Source organism: Serinus canaria, chromosome 4A (genome assembly GCF_022539315.1).
Source record: "Serinus canaria isolate serCan28SL12 chromosome 4A, serCan2020, whole genome shotgun sequence".
Taxonomy (NCBI): Eukaryota; Metazoa; Chordata; class Aves; order Passeriformes; family Fringillidae; genus Serinus; species Serinus canaria.
The window spans coordinates 17,527,461-17,539,705 of NC_066318.1; the positions used below are offsets into that span (position 1 = coordinate 17,527,461).

At 41.1% G+C, this 12,245-nt stretch overlaps 1 protein-coding gene across 1 annotated transcript in view; it reads right to left on the minus strand.

Annotated features, from left to right (window-relative positions):
- Window positions 1-252: 252 nt before the first annotated feature.
- The window catches only part of LOC103816334 (ubiquitin carboxyl-terminal hydrolase 12-like), a 28,616-nt gene continuing 16,623 nt past the window's right edge, over window positions 253-12,245 (minus strand). The window contains exons 4-9 of the mRNA XM_009090290.4: window positions 11,250-11,476; window positions 9,977-10,053; window positions 9,098-9,181; window positions 8,274-8,471; window positions 6,007-6,085; window positions 253-2,551 (exon numbers count right to left, since the gene is read on the minus strand). Coding sequence (XP_009088538.1) covers window positions 2,450-2,551; window positions 6,007-6,085; window positions 8,274-8,471; window positions 9,098-9,181; window positions 9,977-10,053; window positions 11,250-11,476 — 767 coding nt within the window. The 3' untranslated portion in view covers window positions 253-2,449. The remainder of the gene's footprint in view (window positions 2,552-6,006; window positions 6,086-8,273; window positions 8,472-9,097; window positions 9,182-9,976; window positions 10,054-11,249; window positions 11,477-12,245) is intronic.

Here is a 12,245-nt window from a genome sequence, read left to right on the forward strand (position 1 = left end):
GAAATCCCAGGGAAAGGCAGCAGCAGAGCTCCAGGGGTGATGGGGGAAGGAAGAACAGAGGCCCTGGGTAACCTCTCCCTGCTGCACCAGAACAGCAGTTCCAATCTCTGACACTGAATTATTCAGTTCTCCTGCTCTGACCCATTCCTGCACGGGTTATAGGGATGCAAACACAGCAGGATCAGGATGCTCAGCCAGCCAGCAGGCTGGGAGGAGTTAAGGAGTGAAATTCAAGGAAAAACCTCTGGGTGCTGTGAGTTTGATCATAATGACCTTTATTGGAGACAGGTGGGGTCATTTATTATACAGAAGTAATATCACACCATTCTCTTCCCATTTAATTCCTTTAGTCTCCTTATAAATCTGTAGCAAAAGTGCACTTTGAACAGTTTTTAATCTATAGTATATATCTTTCAATATTATCTCTCAGTCAGGTATTTTATTTGTAAAAAGGTATCACCAGATATACAAAATACATGTCTAGTGTACTACATTACTTTTTGTATTTACTGTTTAGATTATTTTTAACTCAGTGCTCTCTTTTTTCTTTTCATTTTTTGCAAGACTCAGTGATGAGAGTCTTCACCAGGAGAGGACTCACAGCTTGTGTGTGGAGAAGGGGAGAAGACTCTTAGCCAGGAACAATTGTCACACAACAGGAACAAGATGACAAGAACATTTGCTGCTGTTGAATGTGTCTCTTAAAATGACAGTACTCTGTATAATAAAAAAGAATTAAAAAACCCAATGTCCATATTTTATCTTCTGGAAGAGATGTGCCAGGAGAATGGAAGCTGTACCCAGCTGGAACACAATGGCAATGGTTCATTTGCATTTTGAAGGCAGGAGTTAATTGCTAACATCACCTTTGTGGTCATGAGAGGAAGGAACAGACACAGGCAGCACGAGGAGCTGTGAGATGCTGCTTTCCTGAGGACAGTGTTTTGGTAAAATATTGAATATCCTGCACAAGCCACAGAATTGCATAAGTTAAAGATCCTCAAGAACAAGCACTGGGGACAGATGAGGGGCTGTGACAGCCACACTGAGGACACACAGCTCAGGGACCCAGCAGAACACTCCTTCCCACTGGGAGGCTGGAGCCAGCTGTGACAGGCTTTGGCACAGCAACAGGACTTCTCCAAAAGAAACTTGCACAAGATTTTCTGAGATTTCTCACCAACTTCCTTAGTATTTTCTTCCCAGTTATCCTTGAGATTAGAATACATACACATAACAGCTAATTGCTTCATTTCAGCCTTCAGCACACCAACCATTTCCCCTGGGAAGCAAGGCCTAGAGAGGTAAAACAATCAAAAACATTTTAGGGGGGGTTATGATTCCCAGATGGAGACAATCATCACCAACAATGGCTGCAACACTGCTGGGTTGGCTGGATTTCCTTCTCACCTGTTCATTACCCTGAAGACTCAGAACTCCTGGATTAGTTCCCTAAACACCCCTTCCCTTGGCCAACCCTTCCCAACTGGTGCTGTTTCTGTGGATTAGCATAGATTCAAAATGCAACTTGCATCAGTTTGCTTGGAACTGAGTGAAATGTGGAACAGATCCTGCTTCAGAATGAGGGCACTTTTGGTTTATGCAACAGCTCCAAGAAAGGCTGGAATTCCCAACTTTTCTCCAGCAGAGATGGTCTTTGACAGGTCAGGGCTGCTCTGCTCCCCTGGAACCTGCAGCAACAGGGCCTGGAGGTAAAACTGCTGCTTCCAAAGGAAAATGCACAGCAGCAGAGGCTGGATGTGGAGACAGTTCTCTGCCTTCTGCAGGAGAAACAGAACAGCACAAATAAGAGTACAAAAAGAAGCAGTGCTGTTAGTGTTCTCTAAACCCAAGAGAATGCAGAATGGGGAGGTTTACAATGCTGCAGAGAGAAGGGTTTGTCTGCTTTTTCTTTATAAAAATTACAGACTTGACATTTCCAATATGTCTTAGCTTTGTACTGCTTCTCAAGTCTGAGTCACCAAAAATATCCAGCAAGCAGCTGCTGCTCATATCCTAAAATATGCCTTCAGCTGACACTGAATATTGAAATCATTCTGCTAAAATACAGAAAAACGATGGCAGAAACCAAGGTATAGCCTCACGCCAACTTTAAATGGTAAAAATCCTACAATGCTACTTTGAAATCTCTTCTTGAGTTCATGAACAAATAAGCAGCCAAGTTTCAAGTAGAGGTAACACAGATTTTGGAAGATAGCATGTAAAAAAAAAAGAAAAAAAAAAGCCCAGAAAGAAAACTGGAACAAAAGCTCTTCTTGTTAGGGCAGTGCAGCACTAATCCTCCAAAGAGGGAGGAGGGAGCTCTCCCCTCCCCTGGGTCTGTCCTGGTCCTGCAGCACCACTGAGGAGCTGCTCTGCTGGCACAGACAGGGTCCACCTGGACAAAGCTTGATCCCTTTTTCCTTGTGTCCATCCTTCGTGTCTCTTGTCAGTCCCTGGACTGGTAGAAGAGGATATATCCAGACTCAGAGTTTTTGGAAATGTCTGATGTTAACCCATAGAATTCTTCAATGGCCTGGGCGTCAATTTTCTGAAAATTAATGGAAGTTTTAGTTAGCTTCAATCACATCACCACCCTGAAAGCCTCTTCCCAGATAAACCATTATTCCCAGCTCCTGGAGGTGATCCGGAAAGCCAAGCAGTGCTGACATGGTGACACTTCAACATCATTCAATCCAACAAAACATTATTTCCCCCACTTAATTACTTACTGACTACTGAAAAAACCAGGAAATGATGAAATAATAAACTTCTCAGAAGGGGTGCAGTCCTAGGCTGGACTACAAAATAAGTGATCCATGAAAATGCACCCTTAAAGGACTGCATGACATTTTTATACTTGTTTTTCTCATCTGGTGGTACCTTGCCTGAGTATTTTATAATTAAATTATTTTATAATAAAAAAAAAATCAGTCACTAATCAGGCAAGAAGGTTTTTGTACAGATGTGCAGATTGAAAATCCAGCTAAAATAAGTCCAGATTTCAAAGTTATTGTGACCCTTTTAAGGAGAAAAGTCCTGCAAGTGCTTCATGAGCTCTGTGGGTCTCATCCAATTATGATCTTTGGTCATAAAAGAGCTTTTCTACCAAGCAAAGCTTTCTGGAGTATTATCACAAGGTTTGTGTCTTATGAAAAATTATGATTTGCTGTACTAACAGAATTAAAATCTGCTTGTATTTCAAGCTGTGACCTCTGTGCAGTGAAGCTGCTTTGCTCTCATACTCCAAGCAGCAACTGGAGGGAATTTTGAAGGGTTTTTAAAGATGTCCTGGTTCAGATCCTGAGCACAACTGGCTTTCCATCAGTGAGCTGGATCCTGCAGACCAGAGACTGGAATAAAACATTCCCAGGCACCTGTGCTGCTCAGCACTCCACTGGGATGGAGTTTTTTAATCCCTTTAGGACTCTGGATCCACAGAAATGAGAGGCTGAGGAGGAGATGAGCCTCAAGTTTCCTTTTATTCCCAAGGAATAAAGTCGAGGAAGCAAAGAAATGTTGCAAACACAAGAAGCTCTGGGTTGAACAGCTGCCCTGCTCAGGAGGAGCAGAGACCAACCTGTGATTACACATTAAAAGAAAGAAAGAAAAAAAGAAAGCTGCAGAACCCACTTGGAGAAGGTGAAATCTCTGCTCCCTGAGCAGATTTTGGCATCACCACGAGCTCAGCAGCACTGGCTTCTCCCTGTGGCACTGCCAAACAGCAGTGAGCTGGGAGCAGCCTTTTCCCAGCACAAGAAAAAGCAGATACGAGTTTTCAGAAGATGCATCAACTGCAGAAATTCTCTCTTGAAGGGTTTTGTTAAACACCTTCTCTTAAAAAATCAGAGGGGGGGAAAAACCCCCTAAACAGATTTTGTCTTTTCTCCATTCAAGGAGTGAGGGGAAGCTGAAATCCCCTGCTGAGGCTGGTGCATTTTCACACCCTTTATTAACATAACGTTACTACAGACTGTTAGAGGCACATTTGAACAGAAATCTAGTGAAAGAACACTCCTCAGCTCCTGCAGTATATTTAGCAGACAAGTCAAACATGTTTTATTTTAAGTGCCAGCTCACTTGCCATGCAATCAAGCCTATTTCCACTACTCATCCTGAATGCAACTCAAACATTTGATCCATATTAATTCATGCCTCAGATATTTTTAGTTTCAGCACAGCAAAACTGACTTCCTCCTTTAATTTCACTATGCACAGAAAACACAGTGGAACTGAAAGGGGATTATATAGATTCTATTCTTCCCATTTCTATTGACCAGATACAGTTCAACCCAGTTGTAACTTTGGAGTAACAACCAGTGGAAGGCTGCTACTCTAAAACTACAACTCTCAGGATTCTGCAACCTCACCTGGCATTAAAAATGATGTGTTCTTATGAACTGAGATTTGCTCATTTCCAGACATCTATTCTGGCTCTCCAAACCAAATGCAGCTCTGCAATCCCACTGCCAGCATTCAAATCCCTGAGGTATTTTTTAAGCAGAGCCATTCTGTGCCTGCCCTCAGTGTGGAGAGCTCCATGGATGGAGGTTTCCAGGTAAACTCTGGCACTGGGTGCATTCCCTGGCTGCTCTGCTGAAAAGTGTCAAACCCAAATCAGCCACAGATCATTGCCTCAGCTTTCTCAGCCCATTCTGCTTGGCTCAGGATCCCCCTTGGACTGAGCTGTCCCCTGGATTTGCTGTTTCCCCCATATGCTGCAGGATGTTTGGGGATCATCAATCTCCAATTTAATTGAGAGTTGGCCCTGCCATGAAATCCTAACAGACAAATAAATCTGCCTTCCCCACTGCTGACATTTAGTGGGTAATGAGGACAAACTCCTTCCTATTTTCAGTTTGGAGCTGTTCACTCACATCACTTGCCAAAAATGCAAGAAATCTTTTTGTATTTCAGGTGGAAAAGGCTTTTCCTAGCTTTCAGCTGCACTATCTGTGAACAAGAGCTTTGCACTCACCTTTTCAAACCTGTTTTGCTAGATGGCCACACCTAGAATTTAAACCCTCCAAAAAGATTTGTTTCTACAGCACTTAAAAAAAATTCTATAAAAGAAGATGAATTTGAAAACCAAAAGCAAGCCAGAATTAAAGACAGAAAAGCAACATAAAGGAAAAAAATGTGGGTTTTTTCCCAGAAGAGAGGAACTACATGACAGCTCCTTGGATTTACTGCCCAATAACAGACAGCACACATTTAAAAGCCATTTTTGGCACATCTATGGAAGTGTCAACAGTGCTTGCAGATAAACAGAAATTTGGTTTTGCCCTAAAAGTGAAGATACAACAGAGAAACGACTGATAGAAAACAAATATAGAATAAGAGGATGGTTATTTTACATCTTTTAAAACATGAAGTTCATCTCCTGGATGGGAAATACAGAGAATACTTGCATTTTAAAATATTGGAGTGATCACTATTTTCAAATTAGGTAACACAATTCTGTACTTGGACTATGACAGAATGAGAGGAAAATGACCTCAAAAATATAAAAATGGGAAAAAGGGAACTGCTGATAGCCACACACACTGGGGAGCCACCATAAAAAGATCAAAAAAAATTTAAAATGGGGAATGTCCTACATTTTTATTTCAACACAAGCATGGATTTGATTTTGCTACTTAGACACTTAATCAGGCCTTGACCACAGGATGTCCAAGACAAACAAAGCATTTTCATCTTACAAAAAACAGCTCTGCTGTGGCATTTGCTCTACTGTCTCTATTTGCTCAATAACTAAGTGAAATTCATGGATGTATAAATATTGTGGATATCAGCCTTTACAGATATGTTGGCAGAAAAGGAAAAATTTGCTTGAGCTGTTTCCACATCATCACTAAAAATAATTATTTCTGCAATTTGTTGCTAAAAAGTGACCCAAAAAAAGTGAGAAGCTCTAAAGTGCAGCAACAAAATGCAAGTTAGCAATGGAGAGGAGCCTAAAAATGGGCTGCAATGAGAGTTCTGGGGTGTTTTTTTGTTACCCACCTCTACAATGTCATCATCAAAGAGCAGCCAGAAGCCGTGGCTCTTCACGATGGTGATGTAATGCCCACGGTTGGGGCCACTGCAGGAAAAGGAATTGCAAATTTATTAGCCAGGAGCCAAAATCACCTTTGCTCTCCCAGCTCCACTTCCCAGCTTTTCTCTGGGAAGGTTTCTTGATTTTTGCCAAATTGCTTCAATTAAAATGTTGCTGTTGGCTGTTTGAAAATACAAAATATTCAAACCACATGATGCTGTAAATATTTCATATCATCATTCATAGATTTTAAAACCCAAAATTAAAAAATATTTCAATCTTGCTGTGTTGCATTCACCACTGCTGAGTATTCTGACCACTGTGAAGTTTTGATTTAAATCAGCTCTGAAATATTTTATTTCACAGCAGGAATTCCTTTAGTTCTCAGTGTGGTTTAACCTGAGCACAGCCAGATCTTCTGGGAGAGCTCTTCCCACTTTCCTGGTGGAAGTTTCCAATTCACAGAATGGAATTCCTTTGTTTAGGGCAACTACATGAAACTACATTTAAACCTAATTTAAATTTAAACCAAAGTAAAACCCTACATGCAAAATATTTCAAACAAGTTCTGAGAACTCAAAATATTCAGAAAATCTCATTTATCTCAGGCCTTTGGTAAATTCCTGGTAAAAACTGAGAGCAGGTGAGTTACAGGAATCCCAAAAGCCCCACATAGGATAAAAGGTTAGAGGAAAAAAAGGAAAACCATTTAATAATCTGAATTATTAATCAGCACTATCCAAACATGTAAGTGTAGGCACAGGTATGGCAATTAAAAACTACACAAGACAATGCATTGCATGAGATCCTGAAATGATAGAAATTATATATAACTATAACTGCACCACAACAAAAATCTTCCAGAATGATATGAAGTTTATTTACACTAAATCTATGCATTACTAGCATTTTTCTCCTCACAAAAATATTTCAAATTTTCATACTTTCAAATTTGAAATATTTTCAAATATTTCATATTTATGAGCTGTTATAACTGGTTACTTTAAAACTCACACCTCCTGAAGGCAGTTAAAAATATTTTTTCCCTTCCATGAGGGCTTTGTTCCTAAAATGCTTATAGGTTTTTTTTTTCCTCTTTGCTTTTAAAACCAGAACTGAAGCTGCTAAAACTAAAATTTCATTAAGAAAATAAAGATATTTTAGAAACCCAGCAGTGCACAGTTTATTCCACATGATGGCACCAGCTTCTAAAGAAACTTCAAGGGTTTAGGCAGCAGCAAGATGAAAAACATAATTTAATTCTATTTCAGTAGGTGTTTTTCCAAGATTTCTTTTTCTTCCATTTAGATTTCCAGGAAAACAGAATTAGGGCTGGGGGTTTTTGTTGCTTTGGGGTTTTTAATGATTGCTCTTTGCTACAGCTCAAAGAAAGAACTTGTCTGATGTGCCACTGTGCTGATGACACGAATGACACAAGATGACAAATCTGAGGCTGTAAAGTAAAATTTAAAATAGTAAAATATTGGAACCCTGGATGCTGAGGACTTTAAAGTTTCTGTGCTGAAAGGCTCAGACCCACAAGAGAACCCTACATTTGACCTGAGGCCGTGGAGAAAGTCTCCAAAATTGATTAAAAGCACTGGGATTGTTGGTTAGAAGTGTGTAATGTCACAGGGGTGGAAAACCCAGAGTTTGGGATTTTAGAATATAGAAATAAATATAAAGCAAGATGGAGGTTTTAGGGTGGAGGCAGGTTGTTCTTCTTTACCTTCTTCTTCCTCCTTCTCCATGGGTTTGGGTGATGTTTTGTAATGGGACAGAAGAGTCCTCATTGTGGGCTCTGTGGGATCAGTTATTGGGTTAAAAGGGAAAATAATCCAGGTGTCCTTTCTTAATTGGATAGTTTAGTCTTAAAAGACCTTGTACCACGAGACAGTGAGCCATTTTGTGCTAATGAAGGGATGCAGAACTCATGGTTGTGAGGCTGTTTCACTGATAAAAAAATAATAAACACCTGGGTCTGAACATGAACTACCTCCTCAAGTGCCTTCAATCCAGACCCGGAGAAAGCGACAGTAAAAAATTTAAAGTAAAATTAAAAATAGCAAAAAAACCTAGTAAAAAGCACAGACATTTTTTAAAAATAATCAAAACCCTTCCAGCCAAGCAGCTCTGCCAGCACTCCTGCATTCCCAAGCAGTGCTATAAACCTGCAGAGGGATGAGAGATTCCCTCAGAACGGCAAGGAGAGGCAGGGGATGTGCAGAGGTACCTGCCACAGTGCACCACCACGGCCACCAGGTCGTACATCCTGTCGGGGTTGGTGGCATCCCCCGAGGTGTTGAAGAGCCTCAGCTCCAGGGGGAACACCACCCTGTAGGACAGCTTGGTGTAGCGGTGCAGCTGGTCCATGTACTTGAACCTCTTCAAGTGCAGAGCCAGGATCATGGGCAGCTTCTTCACCCTCATTCTGGAGCACAAAAATGTGGGAGATAAAGGGTAAGGATTAGCAAATCACTCCAGGCAAAGATTTGCTCAAGAATGGCTTCCTTAGGAGGAAGCACCATAAAATGAATCCCATATAATCCAAAATATTGATAGTATTAAAAAATCCTTTTCTCTCTTAGTGAGAACAGGCAATATTTATTCCAATTTATTCAACAGCACAACTGACATCTGAATGCAAAACAACTACAGCAAAACATCAATTTTTCACCCATCAGTGGGAAGAAAGAGCTGGAATAAATCTGTGTTGCTGCTCTGGCTGTGACCAAGTCTGAGGGGAGAAATAAGATTTTTTTTGTACCCAGTGCTCCCAGACAAAACAGATGGGATGTTTTCCAGTGGCTTTAAGCTGATTAATGCTAACTGGGGAAAATGTGGATGACTGGAAAGAGCAGATAAAAACTCTTCTGGGAGAATCACAGAATGAATCTCCTCGTGATGAGGCTGCCATGAAGTTACTTGGTCTCTCCACTTCTCCCTCACCAAACACAGACCTAGACACCCTCACCTTTTCTTTGCTGAATTCACCAGGTATATTTGCCCAGAAATTTAAAGAGAACATCTCCCTCAGCCTGAATGTTTGGCCCTTACCTCTTCTGTGCCTCCTGTTTGCTGCGGCACTGCTCACAATAGTATTTGTATTCACTGCATAGAGTTTCAGTGTTACTAAATCCCCTGTGGAAATCAGAGAGTGGCATAAGCAGGGAGATTCTAGAGCATCCAGGCTGAAAATGTTGAAAAAACAACCCAAACAACACACAGAGGATGAAGCTCCTTCCATTCATGGTGCTCCCACAGCCATTTGATGTGTATTTGTCTCATTCCTGGGATGTTCAGCTGGAAAAATCTGGAATTTGCACTATTAACTGCCTATCTTCTGGCTAGGAAAGGTAATAAACAGCAAGAGTGTGAGCTTTGTTTTCATCAGTAGCCATTCCATGTTTTCTTTAGTGGCAGAAATTAAATGTTCACATCTCCGGCCATTAAGTAGCAAAGTCTGGATGATCCTTCAGCTCCCAGCAATTAGAGATCCATTATCAGCTATTAAATAGCCAGATGCTGGATGCAAATTAAATATCCAAGCAGCTGATAAGCCTTGGATCCAGCAGGCAAACACATGGAGCAAATGTCTACCAGGAAAAACCAAAGTGACCCTTAACATCAGGGCCAGGCAACTGAAATTCAGTAAGAATATGAAAATAATCAAGAATTTCTTGTGAAAGCAAACACTGCATGTTTATTTTTGATAAAGCCTGGCTGTGTGATGTGACAAATTCAAATTTCCAGAAAAGAAAGTGACAATCAATCTTATCTACCACTAGTATTTATTAACTACTAAAACCCACTAAGAACCCTTCCAAAACTCACAATATTTTACCTCATGTCAAAGCCTACAGAGAATAACTAATCCAGGCTCTTTCCTTCTGACCAGGGCAGGTATTTTTTCCATTCCCAAAGAATTCTGTTTACCTTAGACAATGTGTAATTGATGTATTTTGTTCCACATCAACCGAGAGGTCCAGAAAGTCCTCATCTTTGCTACTAACCTTGAAAAAAGAAGTAATAAGAAGAGATATTTGGTAACAATTTAGAGCTGGGAGATTTCTTTTATCCAATTCTAGAGTGGTGCAATGTGATTAAAAATAAATGTACACGCACACAAAGAGGCCTTTTCTTGAGGTAAACTACAAGTGATTAAATAATCTGATGTGGTGTTAAAATCTGTAGAGGAGCATTAAAATAAAAAAGCAACAACAAAACAAAGCCAAAAACCCATAGAAAAAAGCACAAAACCCCAAACACTTCCTCATGAAACATCTCTCCCCCTCGAGACTTCCATGCACTTGTGATTACTTCACTGGCAAACTCAGGTTTTAACCGCCCAGAGCTCTCACTGGAGAGGTTTTAAGCACATTCCATTTTCTCTGCAGCCTGCTGCAGCTTTCTGCTCCATTTCAAGGTGTAACAGTCAATACTCAGAGGCAAGGCAAAAACAGGCAGATGGCTCCTCAATTAAATGGGTTAGCAGGGAGGAAAGCCATCTTTCCATTTGTGGAACAGCCACATTTCATTGCAAAAACCTTGAGACAGAATCCTATTAATGTCATTTTTAGAGCTTCTCCTCACCACACAGCCATAACTTTAGATTTCAAATGCCAAGAGCACTCTTTCCTGTTGTAATCACTTCTTGGGTTTTTTATTTCTCTCCCCATCTGGGTTTTCTTTTTTTTTTTTTTAGCACTATTAAATCAGAGCATGTGACAAACTACAAATCCCTGGTCTGAAGGTGCTGTGGTTCTAATTCTAGACTTCATACCACTTTTTTCTGCACTCAAACAGAGTGGCAAAGGACCAGCACCAAGCACAGAATTCCAGTTCAAGCAACTCAGTTCATGCCAGAGTTAAATTAAGAGCAACTCTCATGTAGGAACACAACATAAACTGTGAATCACTGACACAGGGAATAACATGGAGACAAAAAGGCAGCTTGGGTCAGCCAGGTGCAGCTGCCTTGATGGAAACAGGGAGGAGAAACAGGGAAAACACTGGGCTTTTTCTGGGCAACATACCTTAATGAGCACTGGTTTGAACATAGAGTCCTAAAATAGGCTATGCTCCATATTTTAATAGAGACAGTGCAATTTCATCTACCCTAATGAATGAGAAAGGGTGCTCAGTGTTAGGGAAACCAATCCAGAAGCTGGGAGAAAGCTAAGGAGGAGTGGTTTGGTGGTGCACGTACAGCCTCACAGTTAAGACATCTGGTTTCATTGGTTAGTGTTCCTTGGAAGATTTCATGGACCCACGTCAGATCAGGCTTGTCTCCTTCTTCACTCTCAATGCTGCCATTCTGGAGCTTCCCATTCTGCTTCTCCTGCTTCTTCTCCTCTTGCAGCAAGTCAGCAATAGTGTTCAGTAGGTAGTTCAGGAATTCGTGTGCATCCTGCTGCATGTAATTATCAAATAATTCTGGAAAGGGAGACAGGGAGGAGAATGAACAACTACAGACACTTCCCACCACCAGCTCACTGTGGTTTCTTCCCTTCCCTCCTCTCCCCTGTTACACAGCTCTGGTGACACTGGGGAGTTTGGGAAGAATTGCACTTTGTTGTTCTCTCAATGATTATCCTCAGGTTGCAAGAAACACACAGCTGAAAAACACCATTAAGGAAACTTAGTTTGGCCATTTCTCAGAACTGAAGAAAACCATGATTGGTTTGGGGCTTTTTGTAATTTGTTTTCTTCTTTTCTTTGGAAAGGGAGAGAAATAAAGGAATTCAGATGTGTTGCCTTGGGCCACTGGTTCATTAAATTCAGCACCAAGGGGCAAAAATCCCCTACTAGAAGCTTGTTGTCTTTTCAAGTTCAAGCAGAGGAGAAATCAACAGGCAGAAATCTCCTCACCAAACAGCCCTGGGAAATTACCACCAGTTCTGATCATGAGGAATTCATCCTGCCACAAATGCAAGGCAACAGGCTATGAGTGGCTGGGTCTCCTGTGAGAGCCCACAGGAGCTTGGAGCAAGGACCTGCAGTGTACTTTGTTCCTCCAGGGAACACCATGCCAGCATGGAATACCTGGACATGTGCACCTCCAGAAACACAGACAGTGAGATAAGGACAAGCACACAGGTGGTGAACGTCCCACCACAAAAATCTCCAAGAAACTTGTTAAAACTTGACAATTCAGATTCCAAAAGAAACCCTAATTTAACATTTTCCATCCTTAAAAACGCAT